Source organism: Peromyscus maniculatus, chromosome 11 (assembly GCF_049852395.1).
Source record: "Peromyscus maniculatus bairdii isolate BWxNUB_F1_BW_parent chromosome 11, HU_Pman_BW_mat_3.1, whole genome shotgun sequence".
Lineage (NCBI taxonomy): Eukaryota > Metazoa > Chordata > Mammalia > Rodentia > Cricetidae > Peromyscus > Peromyscus maniculatus.
Genome location: NC_134862.1, coordinates 71,253,778 through 71,273,449, shown reverse-complemented (window position 1 = coordinate 71,273,449; position 19,672 = coordinate 71,253,778). Strand labels below are relative to the sequence as shown.

General features: G+C 40.4%; 1 protein-coding gene across 6 annotated transcripts in view; it reads left to right on the top strand.

Moving 5' to 3' along the window:
- The window catches only part of Dnm3 (dynamin 3), a 495,138-nt gene that overhangs the window by 334,564 nt on the left and 140,902 nt on the right, over positions 1-19,672 (top strand). For all 6 annotated transcript variants that reach the window (XM_076547837.1, XM_076547834.1, XM_076547833.1 and 3 more), the window contains one exon: positions 13,180-13,289. In XM_076547837.1, the coding sequence (XP_076403952.1) occupies positions 13,180-13,289 (110 nt within the window). The remainder of the gene's footprint in view (positions 1-13,179; positions 13,290-19,672) is intronic.

Here is a 19,672-nt window from a genome sequence, read left to right as displayed (position 1 = left end):
AGAGTCCTCGACAGAAACAGCCTAGGGAGGAAGGATGCACTCTGCCTCAGGTTCAAGGGATATAGTCCCTCAGGGCAGGCACAATATGGCAACAAGGGCAGTTTTTGGCTGTGGTAGTGGGAACATGAGGTGGCTTGTTTATACTATCAGGGATCAGAAAGTCGAGTGGACAGAGTGGGAAGGGGACCTGGCTGTTACCCAAGGCCTGTGCCCACAGTCCACTCCCCTCAGCCAGGCCTTAACTCTTAAAGGTTCTATAACCTTTCCAAACTGCCCCACCATTGGAGACCGAGTATTCAAGCACATGCAGGACAAACTCATTAAAGCCATCACAGGTAGTTGTAAGTTCACAGAAAATAAATATGCACACAGCTTAGCTGTCTCTATAAGAATACCTGTATAAATCATAGTTTCCTGTCAGGATTTATAATTGAGGCTTGTTCCAATACCGATATCACACATAGATCACAGTAAGGAATAGATGGCCACAAAACATAGATTTTTTTAAAATTAAAAAAATGGACATTTGATTCAGAAGAAATTTGATGTTATTCAGTAGTCACATAGCACATGTTCCAAACAATGACCGAGTGCTATGAATATGGTAAGAGAGTAAGCTGTTACTCACTCCCATACTCACTGCCAGGGAGGTGAGACAGATGTGTAAGTAAATAAATATGACAGCAAAGTAAGGCCAGCGACAAAGAGGTACCGGCACCAGGGGCAGGGAAGTAGGGGTGGGGTACAGATGGGAGTGGGAGGTGGGAAGGTGATAGGCTGGAATAAAGAAAAGCAAGTGGGCCATGACTCAGGGGCATAGGGGATACACTGGAGCTTTCCTTCATTTTTTTCTCACACCTCTCCCTCTCTCAATTTCTACTGGTTCTAGTCCAGGGATTGTCTAACTTTTTTAGCATGAGCCCGATAGAGGAGGAGGATGGGGGAAGGAAAAAAAAGGGGGGTAAGCAGGCTAAATGTCAGCATTTATATTCACATTGTCCCCTTTTAGGGCTGGCCTGGGTCTTGTCCTATCTTCTAAATTCTCTGTTCTGAAAGCTCGTGTGAAGATGACTTTTGCCCGCTTCCCCATCCTTCCAGTCTTCCTGCCCATGAAGTTTTCCTTGAAAACTTCTAGACGAGAAAGACTCTTTTCTCCTCTTGGTACCCTCTTTTTCTCCATCCCCATCCTCTTCCTCGGTTCCCCTCATTCTCTTCTCTTATTTAGAGCTGAACATCATGTCTCAACTCCTGGTATCCCCCATTCTTCTGGGGATCTATTTCTGAACCCAGCAACTCAGCATTTTACCAACCCTGCTTCTTAAATGAAGCAGATAATTTGCAGCAAAAATTAAACACAGGTTCGATTCTCCGTCTGTATGAATTAGACACGAGTCCTTGAGATGGCTGCAAGGGCTCATACTCAAAGGATGGAAATGCCCTTCCATCTGCTGCCTCTCATTTGTTTTCAGAAAGTTACGTTCATTTGTTTTCCTCCATTTTAGGGATTGGTATATGATATATTGGGTATATGGTGAAACCAAAGCAGAAGCAGTCTTCCTAGGATGCCAGCCTGCCAGGCATGGCAGTCTCCGTTTGGTGAGGACCAAGTCGGCACTTTCCTCCTGGTCATGCTCTGAGAGCTCTAAGCACTGCTCTAAACCACTCAAAGTCAAGGCCATTTGTTGTACTGATTGTGACTGCAAAGTGACAATGAGTATACCTCTCAGCCCTTCTAAAAGAATCTAAGATACACTTTTCCTCAAACACTGTTTCCTAACTTGAGGGACAGGCAGACACCCTCTAAAGCAGTGGTTCTCAACCTTCCTAATGCTGCCACCCTTTAACATAGTTCCTCTTGATGTAGTGACCCCCAACCATAAAATTATTTTCATTGCTACTTCATAACTGTCATTTTGCCACTGTTATGAGTCACAATATAAATATCTGTGTTTTCTGATGGTCTTAGGCAACCCCTGTGAAAGGGTGGTTTGAACACCACCATAAGGAGTAGTGACCCACAGGTTGACAATCATGGCTGTAAAGAAAAGTGACCTTTCATTCTGATTGTAGACACACTATTTTTGTTTACTACATTACTAAAGTATGTACAAACAGAAAATGGACTTTTTTATATATCTGAAAGCATATAAATACTTTATATTTATTGTTTTATATAAGAAAAACAAAATTACAGATCAAATTAAAGCAAAGTGGTACTGTTTAGAAACTTGCTGATCAATTATTATAATCATATGAGAGATGGTGTTCTTTTAGGGAACTGAATTAGCTAACAAGAAGGAAGGCATTTCAGCTACCTGGCATATGTTGTTTCTAGCATGGCATGTCTGGCTACCCTGCTCTAGTGACCCCTACCATTGTCCTGCTACTACTGGGAAGAAAAACCTCAATCCACCAGGGTGCTGCAATGCCGTTGGAGGATGGACTATAGCTGATGCATTTGATGTTTGTCTCGTCTCATCTACATAAAAGAGTTACTAGTACTTAACCCAGTGCAAACACACTGGTTGACATTAAATGGCAGCACTGGGTCATAAACAGTTCCCCTGAAAATTCCTCTCCTACAAACGTTAGACAACAAGATACAATTTGCTTTAAATCGTCACAAGAGCTCATAGACTGTGCGACTCAGGCGACTGTAGTTGAAGGAACTGTGACTTAAATGTCTTCCTTTATTTAAGGCTTGGAAGCACATCAGAATTTTGTAAGTCTAGCCTTAGACTAGGCAGCTACTTATAGCAATGAACAGGGTGGAGATGGCTCAAGCCACAGATCTTACCTCTTTACCCCATTATTAAATCCTTGAACTACTCAATGCTTCTTTAGAGAGAAGGATTAAAGAACTAAAATTCAGGTTATATGTAGTATCTGGGAATACTAGTTATTGGTGATTGATTCTATAGGAGACATTAATATATTATAAATAAATAATTATACATGAAACAAAGCTTGGAGACACGAGGCACAAGCAGTATCCTACAGCAGCATACACTAAAGTGCCTACTAGTGCCAGAGATCTGCAGAAGGAAGCACATAGTCCCCGCTCATCCTACATCAGATCCAGCTGGTAGTGCGGAGTAAACAAAGTGTGGAAGGCAGCCTCTGAGGTTGCAAAGGGAGAACTCGGAACAAGAAGACAATAACAGGTGCCTATAGAGTCCAGCTTTGAAGACAGCAGAAACACAAGACTGAGTGTGGATCTGGATGAGGAAACCCAACCTCCACTTCCAGCTTCCCAGTCTGTCTTGAGACTTTTGCACACTGCCTTTTAAGTGTGCAAACATCTCTGTCAGAAAAGATGGATGATTCTCTAGTTAATGGAATTATTAGCTCTCATGCTTTTAAGATCTTATCTTTGTCCCCAAGATCTTTCCTTGATCTCTTCTAGGAGAGGGGGAATGATGGGTATACCTGGATGATTATACCTGCTCCCTCAGTGTGGCTGCAACCTAGTCCATAGTTCTGGAGTTCTCCTGCACCTTCCCTGAATCATAAGGCATATTTTTAAGTAAATTGCTGCAATGACTTAGCAGCTTTGTACACTTTGGCTTAATGCTGGTCGTGTTCAATGTGTATTTACATCTGTTCTGTCTCCCCCTCCTAGTTCAATGGCCTACAGGTGTGAAAACGTACTGTCATAAATACGTTAAAGAATACTATATTTCTAAGTTCCAAACTGATAGAAAAAAATGTTTTTCTTCTCCAAGGAAAAGGAAATTAACATATGTCAGGAGTCCCTAAATGCACAGCCTGATCCGTGGTCTTATTGACCATGTCATACCCTTCGTGAGATGTGAGCTACACATAATACAGTTATAGATGAACTTAGTGACTTGTTGGGGATTCCCCCAGCTGGCATCAGAGCTTCTGTGTGAACCCCTCATGTCCTAACTACAAACCATGGGTCATTTCTTTTTTGCTCTGTCCCTCATGAAAATCCCCTTTCTGTGTATTTGTCCCTTAGAAAGTGAGGATGGATTGACCCACATGAGCATGCGTAAGAAGCAAAGAGCACTGGTTCCTCCAGAGGAATGGAGCTTGACACTTCTTCTGCTTGTAGCCCCACCTTGCTTCTGTTCTTTCCTGGGGTTTTATTTGGAGTGTGTGTGTGTGAGTGAGTGTGAGTGAGTGTGTGTGTGTGTGTGTGTGTGTGTGTGTGTGTGTGTGTGTGTGTGTGTGTGTGTGTGTTTCAGTCCTCTCCCCCAAAAAGTGGTGGGTGGGCTAGCCGTCATCATTGGGGTTGACGAAGGAGAAGCACCGTGGTTCTTGTCCCCTTGTTCAAAGCCTGTTCTTTGTGGAGACATGCTTAATCCAGTATTGGTGCATGGTCGACCAGCTGTCTTAGCATCATCCAGCCAGATGTCCTCTAAAATCCAGGGCTGGATCTCAGAAGGCACTTACGGGGGCCCCTCTACTCCTGTCCATGAGTCTACACTCCCTGGGAGAAGGGCTCTTAACTCCCTTGCCAAGGAAAAAGGATGTGGGGCTCACTCAGCTCTACTTTTCCCTCTCAGAAAACATCGCTTCAAATTATGTTAATATCAGCAGACCAGAAAGCAGACGGATAAACCCAGAACTGTTCAATCGCCGCCACAAAGCACTTAAAGAGACTTCGCTAATTGGGTTGCCCCCCTTGCTTTTCTCCTTAGTATCCCCCCTGATTTTTCTAGTGTTTCTTTGCTGAAATGATAGAGGAGAAGGGGAAAGGAAGCTTTGATTTTTTTGTTTGCAGCGTGGTGACAAATGATGGGGGGAAATTTCAAACCATTCATCTACTGAGTTCTGGGAATCGTCAGGAAGATTTTATTTGTACTGTGCCTTCCTGACCCACATTTTCTCAGAGAAGTTAAGAAAAAAATTCTGCTGGATTTGTAAACAGAGCACTTTTATTAAAGCTGCACTGTTACAAATGTATGGTGCACTCGGCCAAAATAACACTTTCATTTAATACAAGTACCCAAAGGACTGTGCATGAAGAATGCTGCATGATTAATTCCTACTGTGAGCTGCTACAGAGTGAGCATAATTTCAGCTTTTGTGGCCTCTTTTATATTCACATGTGATTTAACATACACCCACAATAGTCAGCATTGAAGAATATTTGTCTTTGCATTTTAATGCCAGGAATCTGTATCATGTCATGTACTTTTTCTAGTAAGCCCATCACTGTTCCAAACTTAAAGGTTTCTCTTTAAAATATATATATATATATATATATATATATATATATATATATATATATATATATATTGCCTTGCCTTAGAACACAGAGAGAAATGAAGAAAATGTAACCATCAAACATTGGAAATATGATAATTTAAAGGGCTTGGAGCATGTGGTGCCATGCTGAGTTAAAAAAAAAAAATGTTCCTTCCTAGTAACTAAAAAAATGCAAGACCCTACACATGCTATTTAGTTTGGCTTTAATGAAAATTTAACTCACAAGGTCCACCGCTGCTGGAGGCTAGCCCGGTCCTTATGGATGTGCAAGACGTTAGGTATTTTCTCCCTTTCTTATTCACATTTGTTACCTTTGGTTTTCTTGCATGGCTGCTCAAGTGCTATCCCTCTTACTCATACCTTGAACTTCAAATCTCAAATTCAATAAGTATGCAAAGACTCTGAGTGCAAAGTGTAGGAAACTCAAGTGTGTGTAAGCATATGGTGCACATACACGTTAGCATGTGTTTCGTGTAAACTGTTGTTACTTGTGAAGGGTTATTGATTAATGCAATTGATTTGCTTTTCTGTCTCTTTACTAAGGCACAAAAATGGAAACTGACTAGACACTGCTAGTGTATTTTCAGAATGCTTGCTTGCTAACACTAGAATCTTCTCTGGCTCCTTTAAATAGAAAAAATTATTAAAGGAATAAATTGATCTGTGGACAATTATAAAAGAGAAGAAATTATAGGGGCTTGATTGAATTTCCAGGAAAGGGTCCCCATAGTGAAATGCGGAACCAGGGCTCCACCAGTCGGAAGGTTGCATTTCAGGATGGCCAGACAGACTGCTTGGAGGAAGTAGAAACTGAGGCAGATTCTGAAGCCAAGAATGAAGCATTTTGCCCAGTTATGGTGGGATGTGACCAGAGTCGCTGGCTTTCTTTGTCATACCAGTGAAGACATGCCATGTGGGGTTCCATCCCAGAGCCTGAGTAAGTACAGGGGCTTACCCAATGTCCCCAAAGCCGACAGCCTAGACACTGTGGCAGTTCCGTGGCCTATTAGGAGACTCCATTCATTTTTCATGGGTAGTTTCTTCAGCTCTGGAGAATAAATCTAAAGAAGTTCACTCAGCAACCCCCTGGTGGACAGATGTTCCTTACCATTCAAAGTGTAGCTCTGATTAAAACAAGGAATTAAAATCCATATAAAAATTGAGCAGTTTATATCATGCACTGCATATGTACATCTCTAGAGTTGTAACTTCTTCAATAGCAATAAACAACAGATTCTGGTTTTCAACAGCATGTGAAACCAGCATTTTGGAATTTTCAATATTTTTATAGCCTCTTTGACTTCCTTTGGTCCTTTGATTGTTTTATAAGTCAGTCATCATCTTTGAGTCCCTAATCTTGGCTAAGCACTGGGCCAGCCCTGAGGCAACTGCTTATATGTTCAACCGGCAAGTGTCTGCTGGATGTCTACTACGTTGCCAGCACTAATAAGGAGATGCTTTGTGTTTTTCTTCAAAGAGTGAATGGAGAGGAAGGATACAGACAATGATGAAAACAATGGCAGTGAGGCTTTGCTCCGCCCCACAGGAGTTTATGTTCTAGTTAAAGGAAGACCATACACACACTTCAACGAAGCATTTGGATACTTAGAAAATAAGACAGAGATACAACATGTATAGTAGAGGTCAAGGGTGCTAGTACTGTGAAGAGGTCAGACTTAGATACAAGGAATCACCGAAGCAGTTGAGGAAGGCCTGAGGGCAACAAACCTGTCAGCAGCCTGGCTTCTCCTCCCTCAGAGCACGTTATGTCTTTGTGAGCTTTTAGCAAGTACATCATAGCATCCAATCAGATGGGCAGGGTATAAGAGGGGTAGCTTGAATTTGAGGGTGCAGGGAATTGTCTCTGGGGTTCTGGTGTGTGTGGGGGGGTATGTATTTACATAGTCAGAGATCATAGCCAGCTACATAGAGCTACTTCATGTGGACGACCTGAAGAGAAGAGTCCAAGCAAGTTTCTGGCAGCTACGGAGCAGAGGAAGAGCTCTGCAGAATTAGACTGGCAGGTAGGCCAGACTGCAAAGGAAGTGTGTGGAAATCTAAGCGATGTGTGTGTGTGTTCTAGATGCATTTCATGAGCCTGTCTGGGAGTCAACATCAGAATTAGATGAGAAGAAAGGATGGATTTTCTCATGATACCAGCTCTGTCACAGTCAGGGTTTCTCCACTCTTAAGTCAGTTCATATATTGGACAATGGTGACAAAACCCTTTCTTTGCACTCATCTAGAGTGCTAGCATTTCTTAAGAACAGAGTCCTTGTATGCTTTGTTTTTGAATTGTTATTGAGTGTATTTGGAGTGTTATGTGCAAAAGTACTGAGACTTACGTGAATCAAGTTAAGTATATTGGTCTATGGTCTAGATTGGAGAAATTTAATCTAATAAATTATATATGCCTAAAATACCATAAAGCCACTTAAAACTTCAATCTTTGAAGCATGAAAAACAAGTTTTTATATCACATTGGCTAGATATATTTTAACATAATGGTATAAGTAGATTAACTATGTTGGAATCTTATTTGTGATGTATCACCAACAATTAAATGTTAAGCAACATCTTAACAAGCAACAATATAATAGCAGCTAGACATAAACATAGCATGGTCCTTGTCCTCAAGGGGCTTCAATCTACTTGAAGAGGCAATATAAACACCAAAAAAATTATATTCTAGATATTCTGCAAAAAAATAACTCTGTGGGAAGTTTGAGAGCTAAAAAAAGAAGTGTATACATACTATTCTGTAATCGGAGTTGGCTTTGTGGGGGAGGTGGTCTCAAACCGGCTCTTCAGTGCCTCAGATACTTGTTTCCTTTCAGAAAAGGAAGCATCACTAGCAAATCAAAGCAACACAAAGATAAACAAAGAAATCAACACTGCCTGTCGATCTAAACTTTGTATAGGTCTAGTGGTCAAAAGCCATGCCAATCAGTTAGGCTTCTGTGTTTAGTCTTGATTTCCAACTGCAGGATTGAGAAACATCCAGATGATTAGAAAGGCATGCTTCTGGGAGTGTCTGGGAAGGTTTACCAAGGGGAAAGGGGGAGACCCACCCTGAATACAGCCTGAGAGTCAAAACAAAATGAAGGGAGAAGCAATGGCCTAGCACCTCCAAAGCCATAAGTCCACACAAAATCCCTTTCTTTTCAACTCATTTCAGGTCAGGTGTTTTGTCAAAACACCAAGAAGCTAAAACCACACCTTATACCATTTTTTAAAAGTAGATTTTTTTTTACTTACTTCTTAAATATGTGTGACTGTCAAAACTCAACACTTGCTTTTGTTAACCAACACTTTAAAATCAATATGATGATATTTATGATACATACTATGGAACTTGTGTTCAGTGCTTTGCTAGGCACTGGATAGGAGTGAGAAAGAACTCATAGTCCCCAGTCTCCTGGAAGAGTTTTGTTATCTTATCATAAGAAAATTGAACTAAGGCCACTTACATACAGTTTTACAAGTTATAAAACTCAGTTTATATAAATTGCTAAGTGAATATACACTTCCTAACACTTTCATACATAGGAACTATTCTTTTACATACCCAACCCTCTACTCATACCCACTATGTACCCTTCTAGCAACCAACTAAATGGTGCTTTACTAGCTAGGGGCCACAACTGGGAACTTTGCAAACCTACTGACTCTGATTTCAAGTTCAAGGACCACACAGTATGGCCATCCTACAATCTCCACCTCTCTTCCCTTGTGATGCCTCTGTTACTACTCATCATTCACTTACTTGCATCTCAGGTCACTCTCTCTAAACCAGAGATACACTCCTTTGGATGTATACTACTTCTCCTGGCTTTTGCCCAGTTACTGGGAAAGAACACTAGGTCTCTTACGTTCCTTTTCTCTTTGAACAAATCATCTCTCTCATCCAGGATACCACATGTAAATAGTGCCAGCGATCTTCTTGTATTGAGATAAGAAAAGAGTACTCTTTAAGTATGAAGAAAAGAATGATGTCACCAAAATGACAGGTCCCAGAAGCTTTTGAAAATATGCAACAAGTTCCTTTAAGAATGGCATTAAATAAATCTCTAGAATTTTATATATGCTTCTACCTCAAAATGCATACACAATAATGGCATTTATATTATCAAAAGTTTAAATCCCTTTTACAGCAAAAGTATTTTCTACTTCATTTTTCTTTGCGAAAGGAGCCCATTTGAATAGTATAATAGGTTGGATAGTCTGAATTCTAAATGAATCTTCACACTAACTTTTATTGCACTTATAAAATGAAGGCATCTCATATAAGATATACTAGATTGAAATGAATGGAATAACTAACACCCATTGTATCCACTAAAACAGGAGAGATGGGGGGCGACAGACATGGCTATCGGCTAAGAAAACTTCACAGAGTGGGGCTTGATGTGGACTGTAAACATCATGATCTTGGTTGAAAGGGTAACTTAGGTTGTGTAGTCTGGGGGAAGGCGGATTTCATGATGGAATTTGTCATTATTTGTGGTCATTGACACAAGGTCTTGCTATGTAGTCCCGGTTAGCCTGGAATTCACGGTATAGAGCTGGATGATCTCAAATTTTCACGGATACTCATGCCTCTGCTTCCCAAATGGTGGGATTACAGACATTCATCACACAGAGCTAAAAATAAAGATTTCTTCAAGAAAGTGAGGGAAATTTTGATAAATTAGGATGGGGCCAATTTGTAGCTGTTTGAAGATATCACATTAGTGTGTTTAGTTGATATTCTTACATAAATAATGGAAAGCCATTGAAATCTTCAAAGAACTAAATTCTCAACCCGGTGATATAGATACCAGAGACCTGGAACAGCATGCAAAGTATCAAACAACTTCAAGCTGTGTGATGAAGGAGGTGAGAGAAGAAAACACACCAGAAAGGCTGAGCTTAAGAAAGAATATGCTGTCAGGAAGGGAGACTGCTTGAGTGAATGGGAGTAAGGAAGGAGATGATGAGTGCATGAGGCTGAGTGCTGTTAAAAGAAATCCCATGGGAGCCACATGTCCTTTGTACCTTTAAAAGAAAATAAAATAGGCAGGAGAAATTAGGTTTAATAGTGCCCTCAACGTATTCATATAATTTTAACTTAAAATTAACATAAAATATTGATGAGATCATACAATTTTCATTTGTTAAAAACACTAGTGAGATTGTTGATTAAAATTATTACTGGTGAGCTGGAGAGATGCTTCACTAGTGAAGAGCACCGTCTGCTCTTCCAGAGGACCCAGGTTTAGTTTCCAGCACCTGCAAAGTGGCTCACAACCATCTATAACTATAGTTCCAGGGATCTGATGCCCTCATCTGGCCTCCAAGGCATGCATGTGATGAACAGACATACATACATCCAGAGCACCCATATGCATAAATTTAAAAAAATAAGCAAGCAAATAAAGAATTTTTATTCTTATTGCTTCATACTAAATCTTTGGAATCAGGCGTCTGCCTTATATTTACACATATCCCAATTTAACTAGCTACATTTCAAGTAGTTTCATAGCTGCCAGTGGCTGGTGGTGATCATGTTGGACAGTGGGTTATTAGAACTGACAGGCTACTTAGCAAGTTTCTTAATTAAGATGGTGCTAAGTCTCACTACATTTTAGAAATTATAGTTCTATATCTCTCTCCCTAGCCTTTTTGTTTAAGCTCTTTGAGATTCAAGATTTTTGTTGTTGTTTAACCGGGACCCCAAACCACCAGAATTTTCAGACATACTCATGATGTATTGCTTCATTGCGTGGTGTTGCTGCTGCTCTGTTTAATTTTGTTTTACTGACAATTTAATTCCCAAGTCCGTCTAAAGAAACTGTCTTCTTTTTCGGTCTTAAAACTTGTGATTATGAAATAATGAAGCACCATGTCCTCAAAAAACTTAGATAAATATGGCATTTAATTCTTTGTCTTTGGGAGGGAAGACTGTACTTTTTCCATCACCCTGTCTGCATCTGAACGTTTTCCCCAGTGTCGAATAGCTGATGTAAACTTTCAAGACTGTCAGTCTTCTCAGAAGAATGCAGTACAAAGGGGGGCCTGCTTCTATAGAACACAAGCCAAGGACATTGTGTTCCATCTTTACAATGAAATGCAGATTTCCTATTAAAAAGGCCAATCCATCATTTCAAAAGGTTGAATAGGATGGTGCATTAAAAAAACCCAGCTGCTTGAATTTAGGGCATTGAAAACGATCCAATTTAAAAAAAAAAAAATGTTCTCTGGGTCTTAAGCATTTTCATTTGATTATGTATTGGAGAGGGTTTTATTGAATCTAGTCCGGCCTCTTAGAATTCTGCCCTAAAATAGTTTGACAAGTGTTTTAAGTAAGTTGGACTCAGCTCTGTTACCTCGTTTACTTGAGTAATATATTTTGCTATTTAGCATATCCGTGCATTTATGAATAAATTATTACTTTTATACAGGAAATACTGGAATGGGCTCACAGTGCTCCGCTCCTGCATGTTTTTCCTAGGCCTCCTGCCCCCCTGCTGAGTTTCTTTTATCTTTTTTCATTGCTTTGAAGGCTTTGTTTGCCGGGGCGGCCATTTTGTTTTCCAACCAGCTTCCTTCGAGGTTTGCAGCCTTTTCTTCCCACTGTCCTTTTGTAGTTAAGAATGGAGTCGTGTTTTGTTTTGTTTTGTTTTGTTTTGTTTTGTTTTGTTTTGTTTTGTTTTGTTTTGTTTTGTTTTGTTTTGTTTTGTTTTGTTTTGTTTTGTTTTGTTTTGTTTTTAGGGGGAAGGGGCCACTCTGTTGTACTCTGCTCAGCTTTTCCCTAATTTAGGAGCAGAATAAACGGCAAGATGAGTGACATCCCCTGCAAGCCAACACTGCCCGGACTGCGCTCCTGAGCCATGAGCTCTCCAGCAGCCCGTGTGCTGCAGGAGTAGCCGCAAAGTCCCCAGCAAACATGGATGTGTGGGGCCTGGTTCCCACAGGCAACCACAGATGTGCGTTAGAATTAGAGCTATGAGTATGTGCTCCACTACTCAGGGTCTAGTTCCTCCTCATACCGAGCACCACTGTTTAGCAACTGATGCTAATGTGACCTGGTAATAGGTTTTTACCAGGCTTCCTATACTGTGCATTTGCCTCTTACCTGTTGTAGGGGTTGATAGGCATTTATTTATACGTTGTCCCTGGGCCAGTCTTTAAAAGTGTTTCTTGTTACTCTGGCATTTGGTGTGTTTTACCAACATGGTGTGGCCACACTCACAGACCTTACCTTTCCAATATCCATATTCTTTATAAAGAATTATCTGTTTTAAAAGAGAACTTGGGTTAATTAATATGAATATAGTCCTAATGGGTTTTTCTTCCCCAGTGAGCTAAAAAATTCTATCAGTTGTGTAAAAGAATCCTTTTGTGTACCTACATAACATAAAGTTAGACCCAAATGAGGGAATGGTTTTCTGTGTTTTATCTCAGTTTATGGGGTATTTCATACCAGGGTCCTTGGGCTTCCACACTCCCCTGCCAATGCTGGCTATCAAAACTGCTTAGGCTGCAAAGAAAATGGGAAATGAAATCCATCTGGCATTTCTCATTGAATTAGGACCAGAACATTTTTGTTAAATATTAACAGATGGCTAAATTCTTAATATCAAACTAACATTTCAAAACATCTAAGGGACCCACATGAGGGGGCAAGGATAGAGGAGCATGTGTTCTCTCCATCTCAGAGTCCTTCCCGCGTGTACCCCTCCCCCACCCCAGGCTTTCAACCCATGTGTTGAGAATCCCTGGACTCTCCCATCTCAGATAACTTGTATTCCTTGGTAGCTGGTGTAAAAAGTAGTGTTTGATGGTGTCAAGGTAATGTAATCAAGCATTATCAAGTGGTAGCCAATGTAGGAGGTATGTTTGCCGTTGGCGTGATGTTTTATTAAAGTCCTCTCTTTCTCTCTCACCCCTGAATAACAGGAAAAAGAAAAGAAATACATGCTCCCACTGGACAACCTGAAAGTCCGGGATGTGGAGAAGGGCTTCATGTCCAGCAAGCACGTCTTTGCACTCTTTAATACAGAACAAAGGTAAGACAGTGAAGCCCACTTTTGGGTTAAAAATTTTCCTCTCACATTTTTTTTTCCCCAGTCAGGATCTTAGGTAGCTCAGGCTAGCTTGGAGTTCATTCTGTAGCCAAGGTTGGCCTTGAACTCCTAATCCTCCTGCCTCCACCTCCCCCAAGTGTTGGAGTGACAGGCAAGTTCCACTGCACCAGTTTTACTTAGGCTAGTTTTGTATTTTTAACATCTACTATGGGTTATCGCTTCAAAAGATTAAAACATAGAGTTGGAATGATCTTCAAATTCTGTTTTACTTCCTGGTTTTCCAGCAGGTGCTGAAATCTTGCCAAATCATTTCTTAAAGCTGCATTTTATTATCTTATGGTCCTTCTGATCTGGGCTTCTTGTCTACAAACTTACTAATCCTCACTGTGGGTTGTTTGTTTGTTTTATTTTGTTGTTATTTTTTGGTTTGGTTTGGTTTCTGTTTTTGTTTTTTGGGATTTTTATTGTTTTGTTTTTTTCTGGGGAGGGAGGTTTTGAAACAACTGTACAGAAGGTAAAAAAAAAAAAAAGGAGGGTAGTGGATGACTATTTTGTAAGCATAGTCTCAATGTTCTTTTGACTTTCTTAAGATCACACAGCTCAGAGCTGAGCCCAGAGGGGGAGCTGAGTCAGGCGCTCGGTGGACTTTTCCTTTCTTGCATTTTCCTCATGGCATTTCTCTATTCTCTCTTCTCTTGCTGCCAGCGAGCATCAGAGCTTGACTTAGTGCTACCCATCAGCCATCACTTGGTGCTATGGCAGTTCACGAAAACTCAACAGTGGAATTAAACAATGAACGGATGGAAATGGACTAGAGTCAAACAAAAACAATAAAGGGGGTGTTTGTTCTAAATTTTCCCCCAAATGGAAATGTTACAGGAAAAATCTAATTTGTGTAAGTTAATGAGAAGTGAGTCACCAGGTGGCAGGGTCTAATTCTAACCCATGTTTCCTGGCTGCATTTCATCTTTATTTAGCAATAAATGAAGTTACTTGATTAGGTTCAGTGACGAGCCCAGGGTCAATCACACAGTTAATCAAAACAGCAAAAGGAGACTTCTTCCTAAATTCCCAGTCAGTTGCTCAGAGTGACTCAGAATACAAAAATACTTGGAAAAACCACAAGAGCAAACCATTTAAAGAGTCAAGGGGAAAGAAAATTAAACGCCACTCTCCAGTGAAATATTGAAGTGGGATTTTCCCCCCTTTGGAGGACTTGGTGTCATTTGAAAGTAGCTTATGTGAAAGAAAAAAATACCACTGAAAATGATAATGAATAGAAAGACTCATTGGCGCAGCAATGATCCTCAGGCAGAGCTCAGAACTGTTCAGGGCTCTTTTGGGGCTTCAGAGAATGTGAAGATCCCAAAGTCATTATACCTGTGTACTCTGTGAGAGTTCTACCAGACCGGAAGTCAAGCATATTGTAATGCCCTATCCAAAGGGTTAGTTATTAAAGATCTTAGAACAGAAAGAGATACAACTGTGGGTATTAGAAAGTATGAGAGTCACCAAAGCAATAGTCTAGGTTTTAGAAAACCGAGATCTGGAACCATTAAATTCTCAAAAAGATACCGAATTCTGCCACTCCCCAGGGACCTCTGCCAGGACCCAGATGCCCCAAGCGGCGTATTTGCCATCACCTTCTCCTCTGACGTCTTGAGCCCTTTGAATGGGTTTTGTGCTGCCCAGGTCTACCAGGACAGTGTTGATCACAAGTGGGTGTCCCTATCCTGTTTCTGATTCCAAAGAGAATTATTTGAAAGGTTTTACATTTAAGTCCTTTTAGAAAAATACCTGATATCAGATGAGGAGCATTCTTTGTATTCCTCAGTCCTAAGGTTTCTGTGTACACTCTCAAATCAAGGCCAAGCTGATTAATTTTGTCAATATCTCCACCTACAAGACGACTTGCTTTTTTAGCCCTATCATCTGCTTATATGATGAAACACACTGTTAGGTTTTCTAACAGTGAATCATTCTTGATCTCTTAGAGGCATGGCGGAACATATGTACCATGAATTCCTGACTTAAAATTGTTAGTATTTTATTGAAGGTTTGCAATTATGTTCACAAGAAAGACTGAGCAGCAAATGCCCTTTGTGTACAGACCTTGGCAGGTCTGAGTAGCGAAGTTCTTAGCTTCATAAAATCACATGCCACTAAACCCTAATTGTTCTTTGGAACATTTTGTTTAAATCTGGGATTAACTGTTAATTGGCTTTTTGGTGGAAGTCACTGCTAAAATCATCTAGCCTGGAAGGTGTTTTTAAAAGACATTTTTATTAAGTTTGAGAATTTCATATAAGTGAACAGTGTATTTTGATTATATTCCCCCTCATTACCTCCCCCAACTCCTCCCAGATCCATCCTCTATCTCCCCACCTCTTACCAATTTTGTGTAATTTTTTATAACCCACCAAGTTTATTTTGAGCTGCCCCTATACAAATGGATATGGGGCCATCCATTGGAGCATGATTAACCTACCGGGGCCTCGCTTCTAAAAATACCTGGCTGTCCTTCCCCCACAAGTTATCAACTGTCATAACCCTTCAGCTGGGGACTGGGGCTAACGAACCACCAATATCAAAAGGTGTTTTTGGCAAGTAGACAGCTAACTCTGACTTAAGCTATTTAATGATTACACACTGTAGAGATCGTCTATATTTTATTTGAATCAGTTTATGTAAATTATACTTTCTCTACAAAATTCTCCAGTCCATTTATTTTCAAATAAGCTAGTGCTAAGTATCTTATTGTTTTCTTATTTTTTTATTTTTATTTATTTATTTATTTGGTTTTTTGAGACAGGGTTTCTTGGTTTAGCTTTGTGCCTTTCCTGGAACTCGCTTTGGAGATCAGGCTGGCCTCGAACTCATAGAGATCCGCCTGCCTCTGCCTCCCGAGTACTGGGATTAAAGGCGTGCGCCACCACCGCCCGGCTGTTTTCTTATTTTTAACATCTCTGATGGATCTAAGATTTGGCATCTTTATCTCTAATATCAAACTGTACCTCTTTCCACTCCGCTTGTCAGAGTTTTGAGTTACTTTCAAAGAAACAGCTTTTGACTTTTTATTCTTTATTGTGTACGTTTTTTTTCTACTTCAATAATTTCTTTTTCATTTCGTGCCATATATCTTCTTCATGTTTACTTCGTCAGTCCTCATTTGGATGTGTACCCTTACTGTCTTCAGCTGCTTCCACAAATATTGGATATAATATTTTCATCAGCATTCAATTCTGCCACTAAGTCTTCTCCATGTTTTTCTCTTCCCTTTGAGTTATTCAGAAATGTGTTTTACGTTTCACAATGCATAGAATTTTACTGTTTTGTTGTTGTTTGTTTCTAACTTAATTGTATTGTGGTCAGAGAATGTGGTCTGGAACATTCTGAATTTTCGTAAGTACTTCATGCATGTTTGAGAGCATGTCTTCACTAGTTAGAGGTGCAGGTTTCTGGGTCATGCTTGTTGATTGCATGATCTATGTTGTTGCTATCCTGTTGTCATCTTGACTAATTCAAACACTCAACAAGGGTATAAGATAGCTACTGTGGATTGTATTTCTCTAGGCTTTAAAATATTACTGTGAATGAAACAGGAAACAACAACAACAACAACCTTGAATGTAGATTACTTCCCAGAGGGGACTGGCAAGGGAGACCATTAAAAAGTTACAAACAACTATGTTCACAACCTCTTTGTTGTGAGTTTGAGTATCCTAGCAGGTGTGTCCATTGCTGTTTTGTTTTTTGAGGATAATCTATGCTTTTGTATCCATTAACACTTAGAATTCCTCCGGTGAGAGACAAGGCCCGGTGGCTGAGAGTACCTACTGCTCTTATGGTGAACCCAAGTTTGGTTCCCAACACCCATATCAAATACCTCTCAAGTGCCTGTGACTCTAGCTCTGGGGGATCTGCCAGCACACTCTAGCCTCTGTGGGCACTGCACTCATGTACAAATTCACACACAGAGATACACATATACACATACACATAATGAAAATCAAATCAAGTCTTAACAAACAGAATCCCTGGTGATCTTAAAGAGCAGTTTTGTAATAGTCTCTCATTTCTCATAATGGGCTTTTTTCTTAAAATTTGCTTTGTATTGTGTCAATGTAGTATGTCTTCTGGTTAATTCTTTCTCCGTATGCCTTTGTGCTTCCTTTGTGAGCAACCTCTGTTAATCTTCAGTGTTTCTCTTTTAGTAGCATATACGTAGGTGTCTTTATCTCAAATCCAATATGAAATCTTTGGGGTGGGGGTTAGTGACTTTAGCCCATATGTATTTTGTAATCATCACTGAATTATTTGAATTTAATTTGAGTGTCATTTTTAATCTTCATCGTGCCTTTCTATATGGTACCCCACACACACACTTCCTGACCTCTTGGTTTATTCTTCTCAAGTTTGGTAGTTTTTCACTGTATTTATTCTTTTTACATTTTTAATACTGTGACATTACTATTTTTTTTTATTATTATTATTATTATTTTACAACACCATTCAGTTCAACATAATAGCCACAGAATCCCCTGTTCTCCCCCTCTCGCCCACCCCTCCCCCCAGCCCACCCCCCATTCCCACCTCCTCCAGATCAAGGTCTCCCCCGAGGACCGGGGTTGACCTGGTAGACTCAGTCCAGGCAGGTCCATTCCCCCCTCCCAGACCGAGCCAAGTGTCCCTGCATAAGTCCCAGGATTCAAACAGCCAACTCATGCAACGAGCCCAGGACCTGGCACCAATGCACAGCTGCCTCCCAAACAGATCAAGCCAACTGACTGTCTCACCCGTTCAGGTGGCCTGATCCAGTTGGGGGCCCCTCAGCCTTTGGTTCATAGATCCTGTGCTTCCATTCATTTGGTTATTTATCCCGGTGCTTTATCCAACCTTGGCTTCAACAATTCTCGCTCATATAAATCCTCTTCATACTCACTAATTAGACTCCCAGTGCTCCACCAGGGGCCCAGCCGTGGATGTCTGCCTTCAGATTCCTCAGTCCTTGGATGGGGTTTATGGCACCACTATCTGGGTGTCTGGCCATCCCATCACCAGAGTAGGTCAGTTCCTGCCGTCTCTCGACCATTGCCAGCAGCCTTAAACTTATGAGTAAGGTGACATTACTATTTATCTTAAAGTCGTAAGTTAGTCTTTCTAACCCTTCTAAAATAAACATTTTATTTATGTTTATTATCACATTGTGATTCCAATAACCCTCTCTGATTTCCACATTGTTGTTGCCAGTATTTGAATTCTGCCTTAGTTTTTGCACTACTCAAGGCAATAGAATAAACCACAAACATGCATATGATGAGTGTGTAGACTTACTGACAGGATTACCAAGATTGCTCACCTTTCTTCTTGCATTAAACCTATCTTTCCTTTTGGTTTGTTCTTCACACTGAAGTCCGTCCAAAGAAATCCTCACAGTTAAATCCTTCTTGGTTAAAATCCTCAGGTTCCTGTTTGTTTCCTTTAAAATGTTTTCATTTTGACCTCGTTTTTGAGTAGGGCTTTCACTGGACAGTAAACTACAAACCAACCTTCTTCGTTCTATCCCTTGTGCTGAAGGTCTTCCTACTTCAGTCTTGCTCTGGAGAGGCTACCTGTCGGTCCTTCTCTTGTCCCATTTTAAAGCTAATCTGCATTTTCCTACCAGTTCATTTTCAAGACCATTCCTTACCAGATCATTTTTATCTTTAGTATTCTGAAATTTAAATAAATATAATTTGTTTGTATAAATGTATGTTGTTTTGTGTTTCCTACTTGAGAGTCATTGTACTTCTTAATTCTGAGGGCTCATGACTTTTCAAAACTCTGAGATTTTAAGTTTGTTCTCTTTTCTTGTACCAGGCTTTTTCTTTTTGGGCCACCAACCAGCTCCCATATCATGACACAGAGACTTACTAGTTTTGAATGCTCGACCTTTCTGGCTAGCTCTCTTAAATTAACCTGTTTCTCTTTATCTACCTTTCAGCTTGGGGCTTTTTACCGTCTTTTCTTTCTGCCTGCATAGCTTCTTTTTCTGCTTTCTCTATGTCTGGCTGGCTGGTGGATGCTTGGCTTCTGGCCCCAAGCATCCTTCTCTCCTCCTCCTCTTCTTGTCTCCGTCTTCTTGAGCCTAGACTTCTCCTCCTGTTTATTCTCTCTGCCTGCCAGCCCCGACTATCCTTTCTCTGCCTAGCTATCGTCTGCTCAGCTCCTTATTAGACCAATCAGTTGCCCGAGGCAGACAAGGTGAAACAAATGCAACACATCTTTACATAATTAAGCCCACATCCTTACGTCATTAACAAAGGCAGTAGAAACAACTGTAACACACCTTGGCACAGTTAAGGTAATATTCCATAGCATTCTTC